Source organism: Eretmochelys imbricata, chromosome 1 (genome assembly GCF_965152235.1).
Source record: "Eretmochelys imbricata isolate rEreImb1 chromosome 1, rEreImb1.hap1, whole genome shotgun sequence".
In the NCBI taxonomy this organism is placed as follows: Eukaryota; Metazoa; Chordata; order Testudines; family Cheloniidae; genus Eretmochelys; species Eretmochelys imbricata.
Window position 1 is genome coordinate 138,073,804 of NC_135572.1, and position 23,323 is coordinate 138,097,126.

General features: G+C 43.4%; 1 protein-coding gene across 2 annotated transcripts in view; it reads right to left on the reverse strand.

The window, feature by feature from the left end:
- The window catches only part of ASB11 (ankyrin repeat and SOCS box containing 11), a 37,640-nt gene extending 24,150 nt beyond the window's left edge, over nt 1–13,490 (reverse strand). Inside the window, exons 1-3 of one of the 2 annotated variants that reach the window (XM_077807176.1) lie at nt 13,313–13,490; nt 9,784–9,863; nt 851–907 (exon numbers count right to left, since the gene is read on the reverse strand). In XM_077807176.1, the coding sequence (XP_077663302.1) occupies nt 851–907; nt 9,784–9,863; nt 13,313–13,490 (315 nt within the window). Of the gene's footprint in view, nt 1–850; nt 959–9,783; nt 9,864–13,312 lie in introns of both variants that reach the window. The other variant, XM_077807175.1, reaches the window with a different exon arrangement.
- Nucleotides 13,491–23,323: the final 9,833 nt, after the last annotated feature.

A 23,323-nucleotide genomic window follows, 5' to 3' on the forward strand; every position in this document is an offset into this window, starting at 1 on the left:
TTCTAGGAGCTAAAAAGATGTGTGATCAATACACTTCAATTTTTTTTAAACTGGGTAATTTCGAAAACAACCTGAAACTGAGTAATATGAAGATCAAGGTTTGTTTTTCCTGTCTAGGGGCTTAAAAGTTATTAAAAGTATAGTTATTCTATAATCATATTCTTCTCTGCTAATGAATACATCAACTGTTGGACTGCTCTTGTTTGATGTCTTGCCACTCCACATGTAAATTGTTCAGCATAGTAATCAGGGGAACCTGTAAGCAGACCCAATGTAATAAATTCCCATAGATTTCATTATATTCCCATATTTCATTTTTAAATATATTTTATATTAGGTCCAATGTGGAGAAAAGTTGCTCTTTTATTAGACAAAATGTTTCATTTCTTAAGGCCCTGTATGTGTAAATCCCAAACTATCTCAGAAAACTTGGAGCAATTCCAGCGACCATTCTGGAACGCAAAGCATAACTCAGCATCATAACAGTTAGCTTGGTCTAATTTTCCCGCACTGATCACAGTGAAGTTTCAGAGAAGAAAAACAAAGGAATATGTCTGCGATCAAAACAGCCACCAAGCTGTAAAAAGGTGGGGCCCTTAAGGAGAAAAGCTACCACTACAGAAATGTAAGTAATTTATTATTAGTGAAAGCAAAATATTGTTCCCTTTTGTGTCCAGAATTTCTCTCTCTCTCTCTCTCTCTCTCTCTCTCACACACACACACACACACAGAGTGAGAAGCATTCAATACATGTATATCTCTTGGGAATCCCTGCTAATGCCAGTTGTGTCACCACAGTACCGATCACGTCACAGGGAAGTGTTGGCCTCGTTTATATGCGCGTACTCACTTGAGCACCGTTCTCCAGTAAGACTTTTGCACAAGCGACATGGCCACCCAGGCAGGCCTCGTGGAGAGCAGAAACCCGATCTATGGTTACAATGTTCACATTGAAACCCTAGAATTCAAAGCAAAGATGTGAAAAACAAACAAAAACCAAGCAATGCAAACATCATTCCTGGAGTTCATTCCAGGCAGGAGTTACATAGCTGTCAAATCTACAGTCCTTGCTCTGGCTAAATTCCTACCGAAGTCCATGAGAGTTGCCCTGGAACACACCTGGCTCAGACAATAACTCTGATACTGCAGCTCTTGCATCCATCACCACTGGAAGGGATTTAAAGCAAAAGGTAAAGAAACTGAGTGATGCTTATCTGTGTTGCTTCATAATTCATGGTAGATTGCAGGAGAGACACTGTACGTCTTTGGCCTCCGGTCACTGAGATTAATTTCCCTATTCCCAGATATGAAAAGGTGCCTGTGATCATAAGCTACATTTTTATCCACAAAATGAGCACTCTGACCAGGAGTGTGATTTGTTTCCTGAGTCACGTGGTGCTGTTTCTTCTCCCTGGTTGTTTATCAACCTGATTAAAGAGGAGTAAAGAATACTGAATAGCAAACACGCTTTATAAGTGTTCCATTAACAGCTGCATGAACTGAAACCAGCCATGCAAACACTCACAGGGGGAAAAGCAGCGCAAATATGGCTGGCTCCAAACATGACTGGGACTTTGTTGTATGTCTTCCAGACTATAGTTCCATCAAATGACAAGTAAGAATTCATGCACATGTACATTGGAAATCAGTTCTCTGGAACATAATCCAAACTCTGACGTTCCAAATGCAGTAAGTATATCATGCTCGGGTCTAGATGCTTCCCCCCCTCCTCCCCCAGGCAGTTCACAAGATGATGGCGGTGTTTTTTTCCTTTGTAGCAGCAAATATTATACATGGGAATAAATATTTCTGGACAGTTCAGTGCTGTGAAAGTAGCCAGTCACAACCCACTGACACGACAAGCATTAAAAACAGTCACAATACCCTCTAGCTCAACAATTGAAACTAGAAGAAGTGAATATTTTTAAATAAACAATTATCTTAAAATTAAATGCTTTGCTGGCTCATGTCCATATGAGGGAAACATTTAAGAGAATTAACATGAAGCTCAATATTCCTTTTGCACCTGACGTGACCTTCCTAAAATTACTCTATTTTATACCTTTACAGTAGGAGTGCATTCACTGCACAATATACCCCCCCGCCATAGGAAGGAAAGGTGCTGTACAAATCCTTTGTGTGAAGAAAAGAAATGGAGGTAGTGATACAGCATTAAAGCAATACACCGGAGTTAGATATATACACCTAACACATGAAAACAGTAATCCAGTGAAAGGAAACATACCCCATCTATTGAAAACTCAAGTAATCAATTTCATCAGTAAAAAAATGCTTAAACTAAGAACTAGTAGCCCTGACTTTAGATAATGGTGTCCAGCCCTTCCCATCAGAAGAAACAGTTGATCATAACTTTGCCAAACTTCTTTGAAAATCCAGCCACTTATTTAGGTGCTTCAACAAGAACTGGGTGGGTGCTGAACTCTTGAAAATCTGGCCCTTAGCTTCCCGGCCTTGACAGGTAGGAGTTTTTAAAGCACCTAAGTGATTTAAGTGAACAAGTTCCACTGACTTTCCATGGCACTTGTGGTCTTAGGTCAGTAAGTGACTTCATCTTTGAAACCACATCTTAAAAAAAAGTGTTTGGATTTCTTTTAAAGTAAAGATACCTGTTTAATTTGAACGTCAAGGCAAACTGCATAGGCAGCTTGACAACAGTGAGCAATGCCTATGCTATAGCATGCGCAGCTTTACCCCATAATTCATCTTGCTGCTGTGGATCAACCCCATTCCGCTCCCTTCAGTGATTACTCCCTTGACTAGCTTTACCAACTGGAAGTCCAGTCCTGCATTGCTGAAATCAATGGCTTCCAGCAGTGATGAGCTGCCAAAATCTTAACAACCGGTTCCCTCCTCACCCCACGAGGGGGTTGTGGCCCACCCCCGCCCCCTGGGACTTCTGCCCCATCCAACCCCCCGTGTTCCTTGATGCCCCCCCCCAGGACCCTTGCCCCATTCACCCCTTCCCCTGTCCCCTGACTGCCCCCAGAACCAGGCAGGAGGGTCTCGTGGGCCACCATAGTGGGTGCCCACCCCGCCCCTAAGAGCCAGAGGGACCTGCCGGGGGGCATGATGGGGAGTCCTGGCAGTGCTTACTTGGGGCAGCTCCCAGGAAGCATCCAGCAGGTGCCTCTGGCTCCTAGAGGGGGGGTAGCATAGTTGGGGGGGAGCAGGGGGAGCGACCGCTCTCCCCACTGATCACATCAAAAGTGGCACCTTAGGCGCCCACTCCGTGGGTGCTTCGGGGCTGGAGCACCCACAGGGAAAATTTGGTGGGTGCAGAGCACCCACCAGCAGCTCCCCGCCCTGCGCCCGACCCCAGCTCGCCTCCGCCTCTGCCCCTGAACACACCGCCCTGCTCTGCTTCTCCATCCCCCTCTCCCCCACCACTTCCCGTGAATCAGCTGTTTGCACGGGAAGCCTGGAAGGGCTGAGAAGCAGGAGGCAGCTTCGCACTCAGGCCCAGCGAGGCAGAGGCGAGCTGGGGCCAGGAGCGGTTCCCCTGCGCGCCCCCCCTCGGGTTACCTGCTGCAGTGCGGGCGGCCCTCCTCGCGCCCCTTGCTCCAGCTCACCTCCGCTCTGCCTCCGCCTCCCTGGGCCTGAGCGGGAAGCCGCTGCCTGCTCCTCAGCCCTCCCCGGCTTCCCACGCGAACAGCTGATTCGTGGGAAGCTGGCGGAGGGGGCAGAGAAGCAGAGCGGGGCGGCGCATTCAGGGGAGGAGGCGGAGGCAGAGCCGAGGTAAGCTGGGGCTGGGCGGGGAGCTGCCGGTGGGTGCTCTGCACCCACCAAATTTTCCCCATGGGTGCTCCAGCCCTGGAGCACCCACGGAGTCGGCACCTAACGCACCACTTTTGGCCAGTTGTTAAATTTAGAAGCCCTTTTAGAACCGGTTGTCCCAACCAGATCTAAAAGGGCTTCTAAATTTAACAACCAGTTCCAGCGAACCGGCTCCAGCTCACCACTGGCTTCAAGGCATGCAGAATCAGACTAGAGATGCAACCATAGATTAAAAAAAAGTAATCCCATGATTTTAGTTATAACTCTTGTTCTCCTTTTCTTCCATCATCCCTATTCCTACAAACTTAGGTTGTAAAGTTCTGCAAATCGGGTACTGTGATTTTTCTATATTCTGCAAAGTACCAAGAACACTTCAAGTACTACAAGTATAATGATGCACCAGGGACTAGGCATGCGGATTCTGTTCTATTCACGTTCTGGCACTTCACCTATTTCTGTAGTATTTGAGTAGCTTCCAATGACGCATCAAGTCATGTGCTTAGCATCAGTCATGGGTTGTTCTTTCTTCATTCCTCCCCGCAGGGAGAAAATTGTGTTTGTTTTAAACTATGTGCTATGTGCTTTTATTTGTGAAATTGCTGCATGTTTTAAAGAAGTGCCATTAAGTAAATCCATATTTCGGCATATCTAAGGGAAAAAAAATCATGTTCACAGCTGCAGTCCAACAGCACTTCTTCAATATAGTACCATATGATCATCATGGCAACCTGAAAAACTAGAGCCAGAAAGAGAGAGCTGAACAAGTGAGCCATATTCCTTATCACTTGCACCCTTCATTTCCCCCTCCACAATGTACTTTTCCCTCCTACCTTAAAAATTACTTGAAGTTGGAGGGTTGGTAAAGAATGATCGAGAACTAAGAGCAATGTAGAGGTTCCCATTTGGGCTGGAGCCTGGACTCTGGGACCTTATCCCCTTGCAGGGGTTCAGAGCTTTTGGAATTGGAAAAGGTTCAGAAAAGGGCAACAAAAATTATTAGGGGTATGGAACAACTTCCATCTGAGGAGAGATTAATAAGACTGGGACTTTTCACCTTAGAAAAGAGACGACTAAGGGGGGATGTGATAGAGGTCTATCAAATCATGCCCGGTGTGGAGAAAGTCAATAAGAGTGTTATTTACTCCTTCTTATAACACAAGAACTAGGGGCCACCAAATGAAATTGATAGGCAGCAGGTTTAAACCAAACAAAAGGAAGTATAGGGAGGTTGTGGACTCTCCTTCCTTAGAGGTTTTTAAGGTTAAGCTTGACAAAGCCCTGGTTGGGATGCTTTAGTTGCGGATTGGTCCTGCTTTGAGCAGGGGGTTGGACTAGATGACCTCCTGAGGGCCCTTCCAACCCTGATATTCTATTATTCTATTTCTTCACACAATCTACAGTCAACCTGTGGAACTCTTTGATGGAGGATGTTGTTAAGGCCAAGACTATAACAGGGTTCAAAAAAGAACTCAATAAGTTCCTGGAGGATAGATCCATCAGTGGCTATTAGCAAAGATGGGCAGGGACGGCGTCCCGAGCCTCTGTTTGCCAAAAGCTGGGAGTGGGCGACAGGGGACGGATCACTTGATGATTACGTGTTCTGTTCATTTCCTTTGGGGTACCTGGTATTAGCCACTGTTGGAACATAGGTTACTGGGCTAGATGGACCTTTGGTCTGACCCAGTATCGCCACTCTTATGGGCTGTTCCATGGAGTACTCTGTAATAAATTAAGGCCACCTTTTGTCCTTGACAGTTGGTACAGTGGCCCCGGAGCATCTCCTATTTTCTACTTTCTGTAGAGACCACTGAGAGAGAGATGTCTTGTAACATATCAGAGGCATAAAATACATTAGCTCACAGGCAGGATCTGGCTTCCTAAAAGTATTTATATGACTCATATGACAAATTCCAATTCCTCAGAATTCAACCATTCATTGAGAGAAAAGTTTTGAGACTTTATGGCAGTGAAAAAATCCTTCCAAATGTGAATTGAATGTAACTGATGCAGAGTAGCAGCCATGTTAGTCTGTATTCGCAAAAAGAAAAGGAGTACTTGTGGCACCTCAGAGACTAATAAATTTATTAGAGCATAAGCTTTTGTGGGCTACAGGTCACTTCATCAGATGCATTCAGTGGAAAATACAGTGAGGAAATGTATATACACACAGAACAAGAAACAATGGATGTTACCATACACACTGTAATGAGACTGATCACTTAAGGTGAGCTATTACCAGCAGGAGAGCGGGGGGGCAGGGGCGGGGAAACCTTTTGTAGTGATAATCAAGGTGGGCCATTTCCAGCAGTTGACAAGAACGTCTGAGGAACAGTGTGTGTGTGGGGGGGGGGGGAATGAACAAGGGGAAATAGTTTTACTTTGTTTAATGACCCATTCACTCCCAGTCTCTATTCAAGCCTAAGTTAATTGTATCCAGTTTGCAAATTAATTCCAATTCAGCAGTCTCTCGTTAGAGTCTGGTTTTGAAGTCTTTTTGTTGAAGAATTGCAACTTTTAGGTCTGTAATCGAGTGACCAAAGAGATTGAAGTGTTCTCCAACTGGTTTTTGAATGTTATAATTCTTGATGTCTGATTTGTGTCCATTTATTCTTTTTACGTAGAGACTGTCCAGTTTGACCAATGTACATGGCAGAGGGGCATTGCTGGCATATATCACATTGGTAGATGTGCAGGTGAACGAGCATCTGATAGTGTGGCTGATGTGATTAGGCCCTATGATGGTGTCCCCTGAATAGATATGTGGACACAGTTGGCAACGGGCTTTGTTGCAAGGATAGGTTCCTGGGTTAGTGGTTCTGTTGTGTGGTGTGTGGTTGCTGGTGAGTATTTGTTTCAGGTTGGGGGGCTGTCTGTAAGCAAGGACTGGCCTGTCTCCCAAGATCTGTGAGAGTGATGGGTCGTCCTTCAGGATAGGTTGTAGATCCTTGATGATGCGTTGGAGAGGTTTTAGTTGGGGGCTGAAGGTGATGGCTAGTGGCGTTGTGTTATTTTCTTTGTTGGGCCTGTCCTGTAGTAGGTGACTTCTGGGTACTCTTCTGGCTCTGTCAATCTGTTTCTTCACTTCAGCAGGTGGGTACTGTAGTTATGAGAATGCTTGATAGAGATCTTGTAGGTGTTTGTCTCTGTCTGAGGGGTTGGAGCAAATGCGGTTGTATCGCAGAGCTTGGCTGTAGACAATGGATCGTGTGGTGTGGTCTGGATGAAAGCTGGAGGCATGTAGGTAGGAATAGCGGTCAGTAGGTTTCCGGTATAGGGTTGTGTTTATGTGACCATCGCTTATTAGCACTGTAGTATCCAGGAAGTGGATCTCTTGTGTGGACTGGTCCAGGCTGAGGTTGATGGTGGGATGGAAATTGTTGAAATCATGGTGGAATTCCTCAAGGGCTTCTTTTCCATGGGTCCAAATGATGAAGATGTCATCAGTGTAGCGCAAGTAGAGTAGGGGCGTTAGGGGACGAGAGCTGAGGAAGCGTTGTTCTAAGTCAGCCATAAAAATGTTGGCATACTGTGGGGCCATGCGGGTACCCATAGCACTGCTGCTGATTTGAAAGTATACATTGTCCCCAAATGTGAAATAGTTATGGGTAAGGACAAAGTCACAAAGGTCAGCCACCAGGTTAGCCGTGACATTATCGGGGATACTGTTCCTGACGGCTTGTAGTCCATCTTTGTGTGGAATGTTGTTGTAGAGGGCTTCTACATACATAGTGGCCAGGATGGTGTTTTCAGGAAGATCACCGATGGATTATAGTTTCCTCAGGAAGTCAGTGGTGTCTCAAAGATAGCTGGTAGTGCTGGTAGCGTAGGGCCTGAGGAGGGAGTCTACATAGCCAGACAATCCTGCTGTCAGGATGCCAATGCCTGCGATGATGAGGCATCCAGGATTTCCAGGTTTTTGGATCTTGGGTAGTAGATAGAATATCCCGGGTCGGGGTTCCAGGGGTGTGTCTGTGCAGATTTGTTCTTGTGCTTTTTCAGGGAGTTTCTTGAGCAAATGATGTAGTTTCTTTTGGTAACCCTCAGTGGGATCAGAGGGTAATGGCTTGTAGAAAGTGATGTTGGAGAGCTGCCTAGCAGCCTCTTGTTCATATTTCGACCTATTCATGATGACGACAGCACCTCCTTTGTCAGCCTTTTTGATTATGATCTCAGAGCTGTTTCTGAAGCTGTGGATGGCATTGTGTTCTGCACGGCTGTGGTTATGGGGCAAGTGATGCTGCTTTTCCACAATTTCAGCCCGTGGAAGCACTTTATGTAGAAGTCCAGTCTGTTGTCTTCCTAAATCTATGGACATCCTGAAAGAACAGCTCTAAGCAAAGTGAACTCCCCCCATTCAGCAAAACCGAGAGCTAACTCTTAAGCCTTATGGTGTGAATTTAAAAAAATAGTTTTTCAAATAACTTAAGCTTGCAATTCACACAGTCACCACAAGACAGTGTATGTGCACGTATGCATACAAATTGAATAAATGCACGTAAATGACCAAACAAAAGACAGACAAAGCAATGAGGCATCGTGCATCATTTTTCCCAGTGCGTGATCTGAATGAAATTACTTCAGTTAAGGTACTAAGAGTTTAGTTACTGCATCATGGTCATGTTTTACCCTTCATCATTGTAAATACCACTGTTGTTTTGTTGTGGATCAGTGGTGGGATATGGCCCTAACTTTGTTGGTCTGGCCCGTAAACCATAATTCAAAATGTCGTATGGCCCTCGTCACAGAAAGAGTTGGACAGCCCCGTGAGAAATAAGGAATGAAGAGATTAATCTTGAGCACCAGTGACTGATGTCACACTTTGGCAATGTCTACACTTTGAGCAAGGGGTGATTCCCAGCTTGTGTAGACTTTCTCACGCTAGCTTGAGGGAGATAGTGCAAGCATCAACAGTGTAGTCGCAGCAGCACAGATGGAGTACATATCCATGAGTTCAAGCTGGTTTGTACGTGGCTCAGCTAAGCCAGGCCACAGCTCCCACTTCCCATGCTACACTGCTATTCATACGAAGACCAGTTCTCTTCAAGCTGCCATGAGTAGGTGGTAGTGGGCAGGGAATCACAACGCCTGGAGTGTAGACATTGCCTTTGACTCTGATAGATCAGAATATAAATAATTTTTGAAACCTACTGCTGTGCAGAAAAAGGAAAATTTTCTTTTCTTCCACTACAGCATCCACTAAGTCCCAAAGACCAGCACAATTAATCCAAGTCGTGACCAAACAGTGAACACTGGCTGCCTTTGCTAAAAGATTTTAAATGTTTCCCACTGCTTGGAATCCTACATTTGTATTATGACAAAATAGACTGCACTTGGACTCAATGGACCATCTCCTGGTAGCAGATCATTTTCAGGAAGGGAGAACCAATGTGTTATCCTTCCAGGTTGCATTTTGGTTAATTGTTCTCCTAGAGTTTCTAACTATAATCTGCTCCTCGGACCTATCCACTATCCCCTTTCTCCTCTTGTTCTCCTCGATCCTTTTTTCCTCCCCACTTTTGCCCATCTGGATCTGTGGCTTCAGTGGGTGTGGAGGCCGTACAGCACCTCACAGGACTGGGAGCTTGTAAGCTGCTCTGTGGCAGGGAACATGTCTGGCTCTGTTTTATAAGGCAACATACACATTTGCAGCCTTACAGAAGTGTAATACCTGATCATTAATACAGGATAAATAATTTTGGTATCTTTATATTCAAGTCCTTTGAAGCCTGTTTGTATTGTTTGCCTTTGAAAACAAACCCAAAGATCATGTTTGCTTATTATAACTCAGTGTGATCTGTGGCCTTTGTTTTGAGCTTACCCCCAACATTTAATATGACAAAATGTGTCCAGTATATCTTTTTATTTAGAACCCTAACTCTATGTCTTAGAGTGCCCACTATAATCTATCACATCATTCATGGCTAAGATCTAACCAAAAAAATCCTGAGGCCTACCTAACCTTTTATTTATTTATTTTTGGTTTCTTACCTGTGCAATCAACGTTTTCAAAGATAGCAGGCGCCCTTGGAAAGCAGCTTCATGAAGAGGAGATCGATCTGCCCATGAACCTAAAACAGCCCAAGAGTTCATTCAAAGGCATTGCAAAGGCACAGAGACATCAAGATACCAACAGTTCCAAAAAAATCACAAGACAAATTATTACACACATCCCCCCCTTATCTATTTGGGACGATTGTTCAAGCTGTGTCAGTGTTGGCCTGAAACCAACAAAGTGAGATTGCCTACAAAAATTGATTTCAGTGGGAACTGCTGCACACCCAGCGTTTCTGAAAATCAGGTCACTTATTTAGAAACCTAAGTAAAGCCTTATGGCAGGGATTTTTAAAAGTACCGATGTGAGTTAGGAGTACAATGTCATTGAGACTCTCTGGGACAATCTTCAAAATCCTGCACCTTTTTTTTTTTTAAAGATATCTTGGCCACAGGCTTTATTGGGTAACTTAAATTTTGTCACAAATTTGCTCTATGGGTTTGTTTTCACTTTGTTATGAGATGTATTGCATGCAAACACTAGCTGAGCTTTGGGGGTGACATGTCCATCAAGCCAATTCTAATTTGTCCCCCGCAATTTTTTCTCTGAAACTAAATACATACTATAAATGTGTCTACCTTTCCCACTTATACACATTAGCAGATAATAGTATTTTTTTTCTCTTCCTCACTTGAAGATTTCAGAGGAACACGAAAAAATACACTCTGCCAGGTGCTTGATTCCTGCTTTTCTACATCATTTTGAACAACAAACTTCTCAATGCTGGCTACTTTGTCTCAGTTTGTCTTCCCCCCGCCCATTTTTGGTCCCACTTCAATAGAGCTGCTACCAACAGATTTATACATGTTCAGCCAAGCAGATCATTACAAAAGTTATTTTAGCTAGAGTGATTCAGGCAGAGAGAATTTACTGGCCACAGTTTAGCATCTAAAACCAAACTGCCTCACAATTAGAGCTGGCAGAAATCTCAGATTTGTGGGAAATTTTGACATTTTGAAATTTGGTTTCAGTCCAGTTCTCATCAGAACCACATTTTTTCCGTATTTCCCAATCTATTCTCTGCCTCCCCACCCAGAGCTGTCTCTCATCTCATCCGCTCTGCATTTCAATCAGGCAGCTTCCCCCTCCATGTTGCCTGAGCCCAGCAGAAGGCCACTAAGGGTATGTCTACACTGCAGTTAGACACCTGTTGCTGGCCTGTGCCAGCTGACTCAGGCTTGCAGAGCTTGAGCTAAGGGGCTGTTATATTGCAGTGTAGACATTGGGCTTGGGCTGCAGCCTGAGCTCTAGGACCCTCCCGCCTCACAGGTCAAGCTCCAGCCTGAGCCCAAATGTCTACACTGCCGTTAAACAGCCCCTAAGCCTGAGCCCTGTGAGCTCAAGTCAGCTGCCACAAGCCAGCCATAGATTTTTAATTGCAGAGTAGACATACCCATTGAGCACAGAAGAGACAAGCTCCCAGCCCTCAGTTTCAGTCACCAGTCCCAACCGAGTCTGCAGTGGCAAGGTTACAACGCCAGATTTGGGCAGACTTTCACAGGAATGGCAAAAGGATACAAGGGACCATCCTGCCAGATTGCGAGTCCTTGTTCCAAAGTGTGGGAGCACTAGTTCTTCTCAAATAAAAGGCCGCCCGAATTTGTGAACGCAGGCAGAACAACGGATTTTTTCCCTAGCCTTGCTCTCAGAAAATGCTGAAACGTTTTGGCCGCAAGTTATGTATGTATATGAACACATACTCTATTCACCCTGAGGCAGACACCTGACATGAAAACATTTCAGTCTGAACAGTTAAAACTTTGGCAAAGTTATATAATGGGAAGCAGCCAGCAACCTTAATAATAGACGGTGCTTCCACCCCCAGCTCTAATTAACCTAACACCCACACGCACACACTGTGCTGCATATACAAACACTTCACACACGTCTCTACTGTGTGTATATATTTACACACACACCATGTTACATAAAGCAGGCACTCTTCTCACACATATTTCCAGGTCAGCTACAGCGACATACCTCCCTGAAACGTGTGGCAAATGTAGTTCCCATAAAGGGCGTCTCTTAACTCGCCGGTTACCAAAGGCATGTCTGAAATTTTATGTCCTTTCTAAGTTTCTACAGATAATTTAAGCAGCTCGGCTGCTGCTTCTCTCAACATTGCTTTTACTTTAGGCTGTGACACTGTATCTGTAATCCAATCTAGTGCCCAGGCAACAACATCACATGGCCTTTTGTTTTGAAAGATTATCCTTGATGGCTATTTGCAAATGGCAACCTGCAGATAAACATATGATGGAGTCCTGGTAACTTTGTAGGCACTTAGATAAAGAATCTGTATACAGGTGGGAAAAGCCAATTATCAAATATTTCACGAAATTTAAATGAAGGCATATGTAATAAGTACTTAGTCAATACATTAACAGCACTCTTTTCTAATAAACCATACGATAGATTCTAACACATTGCAGAGATGGGGATAAATAACTATTTAGTCTGCTTTATATGAGCTTGGTAATAAGTTGCTGAATCTTCACTTTGGCCCAGATTCTGATACTCTTACAATGAGTTGTCATCTTACACTGCAAATAGTTCCACTCGCTTCCATAGGACCGTTCACAGAGTAAGACTGAAGTTTTCCATGTCAGGTGTCTGCCTCAGGCTGAATAGAATATGTGTATATATACACATCCTGAGTAAGAGTCTCAGAGTCTAGCCCCTAATAAGAATGATGTCACTAAATACTGTCTCTTTATGATTTAATTAGGAAATCAATTACTGGTTAGCAGTTATTTTTAAAGCCATAACACGTTTTAATTAAAAGTGACAGGTTTCAGAGTGCTAGCCATGTTAGTCTGGGTCAACAAAAAACCAATCAGGAGTCCTTGTAGCACGTTAGAGACTAACAAATTCATTTGGGCTACAAGGACTCCTCGTTGTTGTTTTTTAATTAGAAGCGTTACTTTTGTGTTAATTCCTATCAATGCACTATTGTGACAAATTCGTTTAAGTCTGTAGAAACAGTACTTGGAAAGAAACAAATGGGAAAATGATTCTTTGGAGGCCCATTACGTATAGTCATTTCCATACTTTTGGTCTCACAGGAATTTTAGCTATGCTCTTTTTTATGGTCTGGTTCAAAAGAACATGGACACTAGACTTAGATCCAGTCAGGCATTAATTACACCCTTCCTGGTATCTTTCTTCAGAAAACCCACAGTCTAAACCTCTTCCCTAAATGCTCTCTGGTTGTAAACTAGGATACATAGTAAAACCCTTGTCACTCACACAGTTGACTCTGACAAGTTCTTTGCTTCCCAAAGCAAACTTCTTTATTTACTTTACTATTATTCTATATTTACTATACTTAAACAAGTGTTGTTCACAGTCAAGCTGGCTAACTGATAGAGAGTCATATTTTGCACAGTGGTTAAAATCTAATTTCTCAAGGCATAAAACTTAGAACACAGCTCAATTCGTTAGTGCCCATAATTAACATTTTACCTGGCGCTATTCCATAGATCTCTTCTGCTATCCTGGCAGCCTCTTTTCTGTTGCCTTTAACAATATAGAAGTGGGTCAGCAGAGCCAAAGAAATCTTAATTAAAAGCTTGAAGCAAAATAAAGCAAAGATTGCAAAATAGATGTTGTTAAAAGCATGGAGTATAGAATTGCCCTCCATTTTGGCTTGCTCTTTGAAGTTTCCCAGGTCTGCTAAGTTTCACCAGGCTATAACTGGTATCATATGACATCTATTTTCAACCCTCCAGCACTTGCTGTTCCTCAGTTACCAAAAATACATTCCATTTTTATTCTGGGACAGCCACTGATGTTGAATAACAATGCTGGGTATTAAATCATTTCATGGTTTTATTGGGCTGTAATTATGTCAAGTACTGACATTTTCCCATCTCTGGATGACAGAAAACACTATGTGGATATTCACTACAAATACCATGATGCACACTGAAGAAACTGAAACAATGGTTTTCATAATGTATAGGTGTAATTTTTGAAAATTAGAGATGTTACCTCTCTGGTATTAGGTTGACTTTTCTTTTCCTGAGAGGCACATGGCTCCTATACAGAGCAAAGCACTTTGGCAGTATGTATTTAGGTGAATGCACAATCCTCCCATTATTTAAGTTCCTCTTAAAAACCACTTCTCCCATAAGTCTCAGAGGTGAGTTTATGATGTAAAAACCCCAAGTCATTAAGCCAACCAACCCTCCCACTCATGTCCCAGTGCTTCCCAATTTGTGTGTCTGTGGTAGGGTCCAATCCTGCAAAGGGATCTGCATGGGCAGGCAGGACTTTATGCTAGCTCAGCATCCCAGTCAATCTGCTTGAGGGTAGGGGAATATGTGTGTGTGTACTCAATATCCCCACACACTTCATCAGCACTAATCAAATAAATAATATCTGGGGAGGGGAATAGTCTAGAAATGAGGAATGAACCATCTCACTCCTTCCTGCAAGTTCACCTGTAGCCCAAGCGCGGAGAAAGACTGTAGCCTTCAGTGAACTTGGACCTCAAAGGTCATACCAGCTGTGGAGAAAGACCTCCCTTCTTAAAGATACCTCATAGTTGGACATGTGGAACAAAATATTACAGTGAATTATTTCCCTGACAACTTCAAGTGCAGTTATTTGGTTTCCCCCTTCTCCTCCCAACTCTCCAGCATTCCAACTATCCCCATGTCATGCTTCAGCACCTCAGTCTCTCAGCTACCACTAGAATAAAAAATACAGGTACTTGCTCGCTGGTGTTGGGATCCCAGTGACTAGCACCCCTTACAGTGACTGCTTAGACAGACTGATAAAAGGGGAGGAGAAAAGAAAAACTGTTTGGTGGGAAAAAAAAGCACAATTCAAGTGAATCAGTCTGTCACCTTTGAAGCTAACTGTGATACTGTAAAGAAGTTTAATATGCGCCACATGTTAATAAGAAAGGAAGTGTTTATGCACACCACCTGCTTTCCCTCTCACAAGTGCATAACTACTGCAATGGTTCACCTAGATAAGTAAAATAATGTATTATCAGCTAACTTAATGCAGTTTAGCAAATGAAAATAAGGGGAAGAGCCAGTATCATGTGACCAGCCAGCTCTCCACAGACCAGTGTCTGAGAACTGCTGCAACAGAGAATATAAATGGTTACTTACTGTAACTGTGGTTCTTCGAGATGTGATGCAGATGTTTATTCCGCTTAGGTATATGCACACCTAGCGCACTGGAGCCAGAGAATTTTGCCTAGCAGTACCTGTAGAGGGGCGGCACCCATGCCTCATGGCCCTAGCCCCTCCCCGGGCTATATGAGATGGCACTGCCTCAATGCCCCCGAGTTCCTTCACACCAAACATCCCGACAGAGACCAAATTCTGATTCAGAAGGGACAAAGAGTGGGTTAGTGTGCCACTGCACCCCATATTCTTCATAATAGTATGATTGTGATATGATTATAACATAATTATGATGCATCTGCTATAAGTTATGTCATCTAAGGTGCCATGGAAAAGTTATGATTTGCTGAATATGATTATCCTACTTGTTTGCATGTATCATTTTTGAATCTGAAGTTATGAATATTAACTATGTATCTGTATTTCAAATGTGTTTATTCTGGGTGACATCCACAACTAGCCTTTCAGGTACAACAATGAAGAAGCCAGACAGTGCTGACGGCCCATCAGCAAAGACAATGGACTATGGGAGAGCTTAGCCTTCTTGTGAAAGTTTCAGTCAGCTTGTAAGTAATGGCTACTATGACTCTGCAAGGGCATGTGACCAGACCACATGATCCTGAGCTCCATTTGGGTACCTGTATTTTTCCACAAGCTGGACTGGGAACTGTGTTTTGAAACAAATCGTTCCTGCCCTATGGTAAAGCTATATAAGGTGGGGTGTGACATCATCTAGTGGCAGAGGTGAAAGTAAGCCGGTGCGCCGTACGAGGACCAGCTTTCCCAGACAGCAATTTAAAGCCCTGGGGTAGTGGTGGCAGGCCTGTGGTGGGGATTTAAAGGGCCCCGGAGCTCCAGCTGCCATTACTGCCCTGGCCCTTTAAATCCCCGCCTGAGCCCTGCTGCCCGAGCCCCAGGGTAGCAGTGGTAGTCGGGAGCCCCCAGGGCTCTTCAGTGATTTAAAGGGCCCTGGGCTCCGCTGCAGTAGCAGCAGCTGGAGCCCTGGACCCTTTAAATCGCCCCCGAGCCCTGGGACTCCCAGCTGCCTCTGCAGCTGGTAGCTCGGGGGTGATTTAAAGGGCCCCGGGCTCCCAGCAACCACTACTGCAGTTGGAGCCCTGGGCCCTTTAAATCAAGATTTAAAGGGCCCAGGAATTTAAGGCCTTGCCTCTTCTGGTTAAGGCCACGCCTCTTCCAGTTGAGGCCACTCCCCTGCTCAGGTCTCCGGCGTACCGGTAAGTCCTCTAACTTACTTTCACCCCTGTCTAGGGGCCGCATTCTCAACACAAGAGAACTCCTGAAAACACCTTAGGAACAAAGGCTGAACTAGGGGAAGTACTGGTCCCAGACTAAAAGGATTTCTAGCCTGTGTATGGAAACCTGGTGGACTGCTTGTATCATCAGCCAGGATGAGAAATTGATAATTTATATCCAATCTACCTAATATTTTAGGTTTAGTTTGTGTTTTGTTTACTTTCCTGGTAATCTACTTTGGTCTGTTTGCTATCACTTATAATCAATTAAAATCTACTTTTTTATTTAATAAACTTGTTTTTTGCTTTATCTAAATCAGTATGCCTTTGAAGTGTATGGGGAAAATCTCAGCTTGGTTAACACATGCTTGTTGCATATTCTTCTCCACATCGAAGGAGGGGCGAACTATTTATGAGTTTACATTGTACAAATCCCTGTGCAGTGGAAGATGGTATAATTTTGGGTTTATACTCCAGAGTGGGGGTGCGTGTCTGGGGAGCTGGGGTTATCTTGGCTGTAGCCTCTCTATTGTTGTTTCATGCAGTAGCTGGCTAGAGCTTTCATGCAACTGCAGCTGGGTGTGTCCCTGCCTGTGTGAATGCTAGGGGGAGTGTAAGACCTGGAGCAGTATACAGCTTGTCACAGCAGCACAGTGTGAGAGGGAGCCCAGGCTGGTAAGTCACAGGGCTCAGTAGTACCCCAGTTCCAGGTGGCACTCTGTGGGAAACCCATCACAGTCAGGAATACATGTCTGCATCACATCTCAAAGAACCAGTTATAGTAAGTAACTGTTTCTTCTTCATGTAGATGCAGCTGTGTATTCCACTGGGGTGACTCACAAGCAGTACCCATAGGGGGTGGGGCTCAGAATCGATTTAAACAAGGATTGCAGGTCTGCCTTCCCAAAGTTTGCATCTACTCTGGATGCTGCAGTAATGGCATAAAGGTTGATAAAAAAATGTAATCAACAAACACGTGCATCCCTGCACATGTCCAATGCTGAGACATCACTTAAGAATGTCATTGACGTAGCTTGCGCTCTCATAGAATGAGCTTGCATCTGTTGAGGGGGCATAGTCAAAGGTATTTCGTGTGCAGCCTTGATACAGGAAGTTATCCATTTAGAGACCATCTGTGAAGAGACCACCTATCCCTTCATATGATCTGCATATGACACAAACAGATGAGGTGAAACATGAAAGGGTTTAGTCCTGTCCAGATAGAAGGCTAGCCATCATCTGACATCTAATGTGTGAAGGCGCTGCTCCTCCAGAAATGAATGTGATTTAGGAAAGAACACAAGCAAATATAGCTCCTGGTTCAAATGAAACTGAGAGACTGCTTTAGCCACAAATTTCAGGTGTGACCGCAACTTCACTGTGTCTTTGGAGAGTTGCATGGAAGGAGGCTCTGCCATCAAAGCCTGCAATTCACAGACTCTCCTTGCTGATGTTATCATCACCAGGAATGCAGTTTTTTGACAGAATAGGGGAAAGAGACAAGATGCCAAAGGCTTGAACAGAGGTCCCATCAGAGCCACTAAGACTGTATTAAGGTCCTGCACCAGTGGATGGAGACGAAGAAGCTCTTTTAAGAATCTTGCTACCATAGCACTGGAAAATACTGGTCTTCTATAAATGGAAGGATGAAACGCTGAAATTGCTGCCCGATGCACCATCAATGAGCTAAGCGTAAGGTACAGCAAATACTCTGCAAATACTCAGCAAATACTCCAAGATATCCTGGACACAAGCCAGCATTGGCTGAACTTCATGGGCCAACAACCACATTGAAAACTACTTCCATTCTGCTGAAGAGGCCATTCTGGTAGAGGGCTTTCTGCTGTTGAGGAGCACTTGTCAAACAACTGCCAAACACCCTTCTCATTCACCCACAGAGCAGCCACACATCGAAATGCAGGGAGCTGAGCACAGGATGCAAAATGTGATCATGATCCTGTGTGAGCAGGTCGGGCTAGAGAAAAAGAGGTACAGGAGGCTGAACTGACAACATGAGAAGTCAGAAAACCAGCACTATCTCGACCATGCCAGAGCAATGAGGATGAGCTTGGCCTGATTTGCTTTCATCTCAGAAATGAGCCGTGGAATAATTGGGCTTGGAGGAAAAGTGCATAGGAGAGCCAATTGTCAGCTGAGGTGGAAGGCATTGGACAATGAGCCTGAACTGAGGCTCTCTCAGTTGCAGAACAGATGGCATTTCCTGTTGTCCTTTGTAGCAAACAGGTGAATCATCAGGATGACCCAAGCTGCGAATATGACTCGCAAAGCACTGGGCTTCAGAGACCACTCATGACTCAGGTCAAAATTGCTGCTGAGATGTTCTGTGAGATTATTTTGGACCCCAGGCAAGTGATTGGCTATCAGAGTGATACTCTCCTCAATGAAGAACTGCCACAGCTTGATTGCCTCTTGGAAGAGCATCCTGGAGTGTTCACATAATACATCACGATGGTATTGTCAGTAAATATGTGAACCACTCAGCCCCTGATGCAGTCTCAAATTGTGAAATGAAGCTTCCTGGTCCAACCAAAGACCCTGAACTTTCAGCAACCCCAGGTGTGCTCCCCAACCCATCAGGGAGGCATCAGAGACAACCGTCCTGGTTGGTAAAGGCCAGATGAAGGGAACGCCCTGACCTACATTCCTCTGAACCATCCGCCGCTGCAAGGAGTCCAGCAGGGAGGCAGAGCAAACTGTCTCGGGGTGAAGAGTTGGAAGGTAAACTATCCTGAGCCACATTTGAAAAGCACAGACACATCCTTGTGAGCCAAACCACTTATGTGTACCTGGATATGTGGCCTAAGAGCCTTAGGCACATTTGAACTGTCATGGAAGGCTGAGACTACAGACCAAGACAAAGTCAGTGAATCATCTGAAAACAGTCCACTGGTAAAAACACTTCCGAACTTGTAGAGTCTGTTAAGGCCCCAGAGAACTCAATTTTCTGAGTGGGGACAAGTGTTGATCTCCCAGTGTTTAGGATGAGTTCCAGACGTCAAGTAAGTGCAGTGTAACATGTACGTGAAAGAGAACTTCTTTTCTGGACCTGTCCCTTAGGAACCAGTAGTCCAGATACAGGAAGTTGTGGATTCCCTTCTTCCCGAGGTACGCCTTCACCATGACGGTACATTTGGTAAAAATTCAGAGGGCAGAAGAGAGAGCAAAAGGAAGGACACAATGTGTACTGCAAATGGTGATTCTGCATGACAAACCCACAGTGCCAAAACAGGCCTTGGGGCCGGCTTGAGAAGGTGCTGCTTTAGGCGATGGTCTCTAGCCACCCATTTCATGAACATTCACAGATTGAATGCCACTCTTTGATGTGAGCCTCACCTAAGCAGAGCACCTTGGGAGAGGGTCATTGTTGGGGTCACCCACACACACGACAATGTTTTAACCCTGGCGAGGGCAATACCAGGGAAAACAATGAAGCTAACTACTAATACTGTTACTAAGGGTACTAACTATATACAACTAAGTCAAAGGGGAATTGTGAGGTGAAGAACCACACAGAGCTCCGACTCCAGCCATGAGTGGTAAGAAGGAACTGAAAGAGGCTTGAGGCAGTGCCACCTCACGAAGCCAGGGAAGAAGCTATGGCCATGAGACACGAGTGTTGCCTCTTACGGGCATTGCTAGAAAAAATTCTCCAGCACCAGTGAGCTGGGCATGCATACACCTAAATGGAATACACAGCTGCATCTACTCAAAAGGAGGATTTGAAATGATTTCTTCTCCCCTCCTCTGCCCTGGCCAAATAGGAAGTCCATTCCTGTGCAATGCTGGACAATGTGAACATAAGAGGATGCAAACATTGCTAACTTCCAACAAAGGAAGGTTATTAGACAATAGCATTGCTCGTTGGTGGAAAAAAATAGCATTTACAGCTTAAAAAAAAAGAAGTCTATTCTCTAAGGGGAAAAATTATCCCTAGGCACAGATCCTAGCCACCTGGCTTGAGGATTTAACCCCAAACTGAACCAGAAATGTTCTTAAAACTTGGTAGAAAACTCACCGCTTGTCCAGAATTTCAGCTAAAGGACTCATCAACTACTGCCTGCATAGTCACAGATAAGGCAGACAGCTAAACAGTTGTGTTGTAAACTATCATTGCACATGTTGAAAGGTGTTAACTGAAGAGCAGAGGTTTTTTAAATCAAACCTCAAACACTAGTTTCTTAACCTCTCAAAGATGTGGGGACTGGAGGCAGGTGAGAATGACTAAGCCTCAACAGCAACTCATTTTCAATAAAAGTAACGAGAAGTCCTTGTGGCACCTTAGAGACTAACAAATTTATTTGGGCATAAGCTTTCATGGGCTAGAACCCACTTCATCAGATGCATGGAGTGGAAATATAGGAGCAGGTCTAAATACATGAAAGGATGGGGGTTACCTTACCACCTGTGAGGTCAGTCTAACGAGATAAATCAAACAACAACAGGATACCAAAGGAGGAAAAGTAACTTTTGAAGTGGTAATGAGAGTGGCCCATTACAGACAGTTGACAAGAAGGTGTGAGTAACAGTAGGGAGAAATTAGTATTGGGAAAATTAGGTTTAGGTTTTGTAATTGTACAAGTCAGTCTTTATTCAGGCCTAATCTGATGGTAGCCAGTTTGCAAATTAATTCCAGTTCTGCAGCTTCACGTTGGAGTCTGGTTTTGAAGTTTTTTTGTTGAAGAATTGCCACTTTTAGGTCTGTTACTGAGTGACCAGAGAGACTGAAGAGTTCTCCTACTGGTTTTTGAATGTTATGATTCCTGATGTGTTCTATGGTTAGTATATAGCATTTTCCCCCCTTTGAAATTCTGCTGTTCTATTTAAGGGAGGGGGGATATTTAGTAAAGCTGATAAGTCTGTATTTTTGGGGGACAAACTTAAATCCTTAGAAGTCCAGGCATGGATGAAAGGTGAAACAGTAACCACACAGATCAATAAATACCAAAAGGAAAATAAATTTATATTAAAATTATACAGAAAGCCTTGACCACAAAAATGATTAAACATTACAATTTGATATACCTTTATAGATCTATCCAGACCCTTAAAAAAGGATTTGAATATCATACAATAAGGAGGCTTTCATACTTCACTTGATACTTGTTCTGATTTTAACAGGAGGTTATTTTACATTATCAACATGCTGTTATGTATGTTCACAGTGTCTGTACAGAGTGTCTAGGCACAAGAGGCAAGGTCTCACATGCTATGGAATGCAAATCAGTTTAAGATTTCCATCATCTCTGAAATAAGGAAGTAGGTCAAACCACTCAAGTTTTCAAGATGACCCACTCCATCAAGATGAGGGAAATGTCTTCTGTAATCCTTAATTCAAAAGGTCTGTTTCAGACTTTGCTCCATTTAAGACATTATTTCTTCAGTTGGTTTGATTCACTGTTTGGTAACACTTAATGGACATTATTTGTAAAAGTGGAAAACACATTTCACAATTGTATCTTCAGCTATATTTTTTTAAAAAGTATTATTTGTTTACTATTATACTAGCATTTACCCATGAACTCTGCATGGCTTTCTGTACTTTGTTCCTCAAGTATTCCATGCCTCTGTCAGTCCCACAAATATGCTATTCAATAGCTCTCTTCCTCCTCTCCTTTTCCCACTGCTGTCTTCTGAATCACTCGCTGACTGTGAAAGGAGTGACACTAACCTGACCACTTTACTCATCTAACTTGTATACTTGTCCAGTGCAGGTACTCCATAGGGAAGGTACCGTGACCAGATAAATGACTTGGTAAAGGACTTAAAAAGGAGGCTTTGGTTAAAGGAGTGGAAACGGTGTGTGTGTGTGTGTGTGTGTGTGTGTCTGAATGGGGCTCCTATGACTGGTATGGCAGGGAGCCAACCCCCATTTCTTATAGCTCACCTTAACCCTCATTTGAGCAGGAGGAAGAGATGGTAAAGTCCCATCAATGGGTTGACTGGGGGTCCTGGATGGAAGAAAACAAAAGTGGAGCTAGAGGAAGTCCCCGGGTAGATACTGAATGAATATTGGGTTATCTTCACTGTACACTTTTATCTGCTGGGTAGTCACAGACATCTAATAATAAAGTTGCAGCCTAATTAAAACCATATCAAGTGTCTCTTGTCCTTCTTTTGGTATAGCTCGACAATGACTTCATCCTGCCCACTTTTACTCATCTTATTTGCACACTGCAATTTTAGGCCCCAGATCTACAAACATTTAAGTATATGAGTAACTTTACGTAGGAAAGTAAGCCTACTGAGTTCAGTGGGACTATTCATGGATACGTTGATGGGGTCAAGGTGTCAAGTGTTTGAAAAGAGGAAATGAGCAGAGGGATCTATGGATATAGAACTATAGAGCAAACTAAGGATATTATAAACTACACTGTTTGAGATACAGTACATTTGTAGTTAAGCCAGTCAGATTAAACTTCATTTGCAACACACCAAAATCCTTTTCTTTTATATGTCATTTACCATAGAAAGTTCTATTTACAATGCTAGAATAGTAAGCAGCAGCATCAGTGCAGTAAGTTTCCATATATGTTGCTAGTGTCTGGGTATGCATGTTATAACTAAAGATGCTTTATTGCAAGGTACAGAAGACTTAGGTAACCTGTAAAATTATACAAGACTATAAGAAGGCCTTACTGTATTAGTCAGAAGAGTGTAATACTCTGGCACAAGAATACTCCACATTTGAGTTTTGTATGATTTATGAGTTCAGTACGCTTTACATGAGTTCCATTATGCTTTCAACAATCAAAACAAAAAAGTTCCAAAAGAAAACTGAAATCATCATAACATTTCAAAAATACTTATTGTAAAATTAAGCTGAAATCGTATCAGTGATTTTTTTAGAAATTCTTTTACAAAAAATAAATAATGCACCAGATTTTAAAAATTATGAAATTCTCAGTGAAGTGTTACCTACAACTCTACTCACTTTATCAATCTCTATAGTACTACTATATTTAATCACTACTTTTTTCTTAACATTTAAAAAAATGTTCAAATGTATACTATGTTTACTATATGTTAAATATCTAGAGCTGAGCATTTTTTCTAACAGA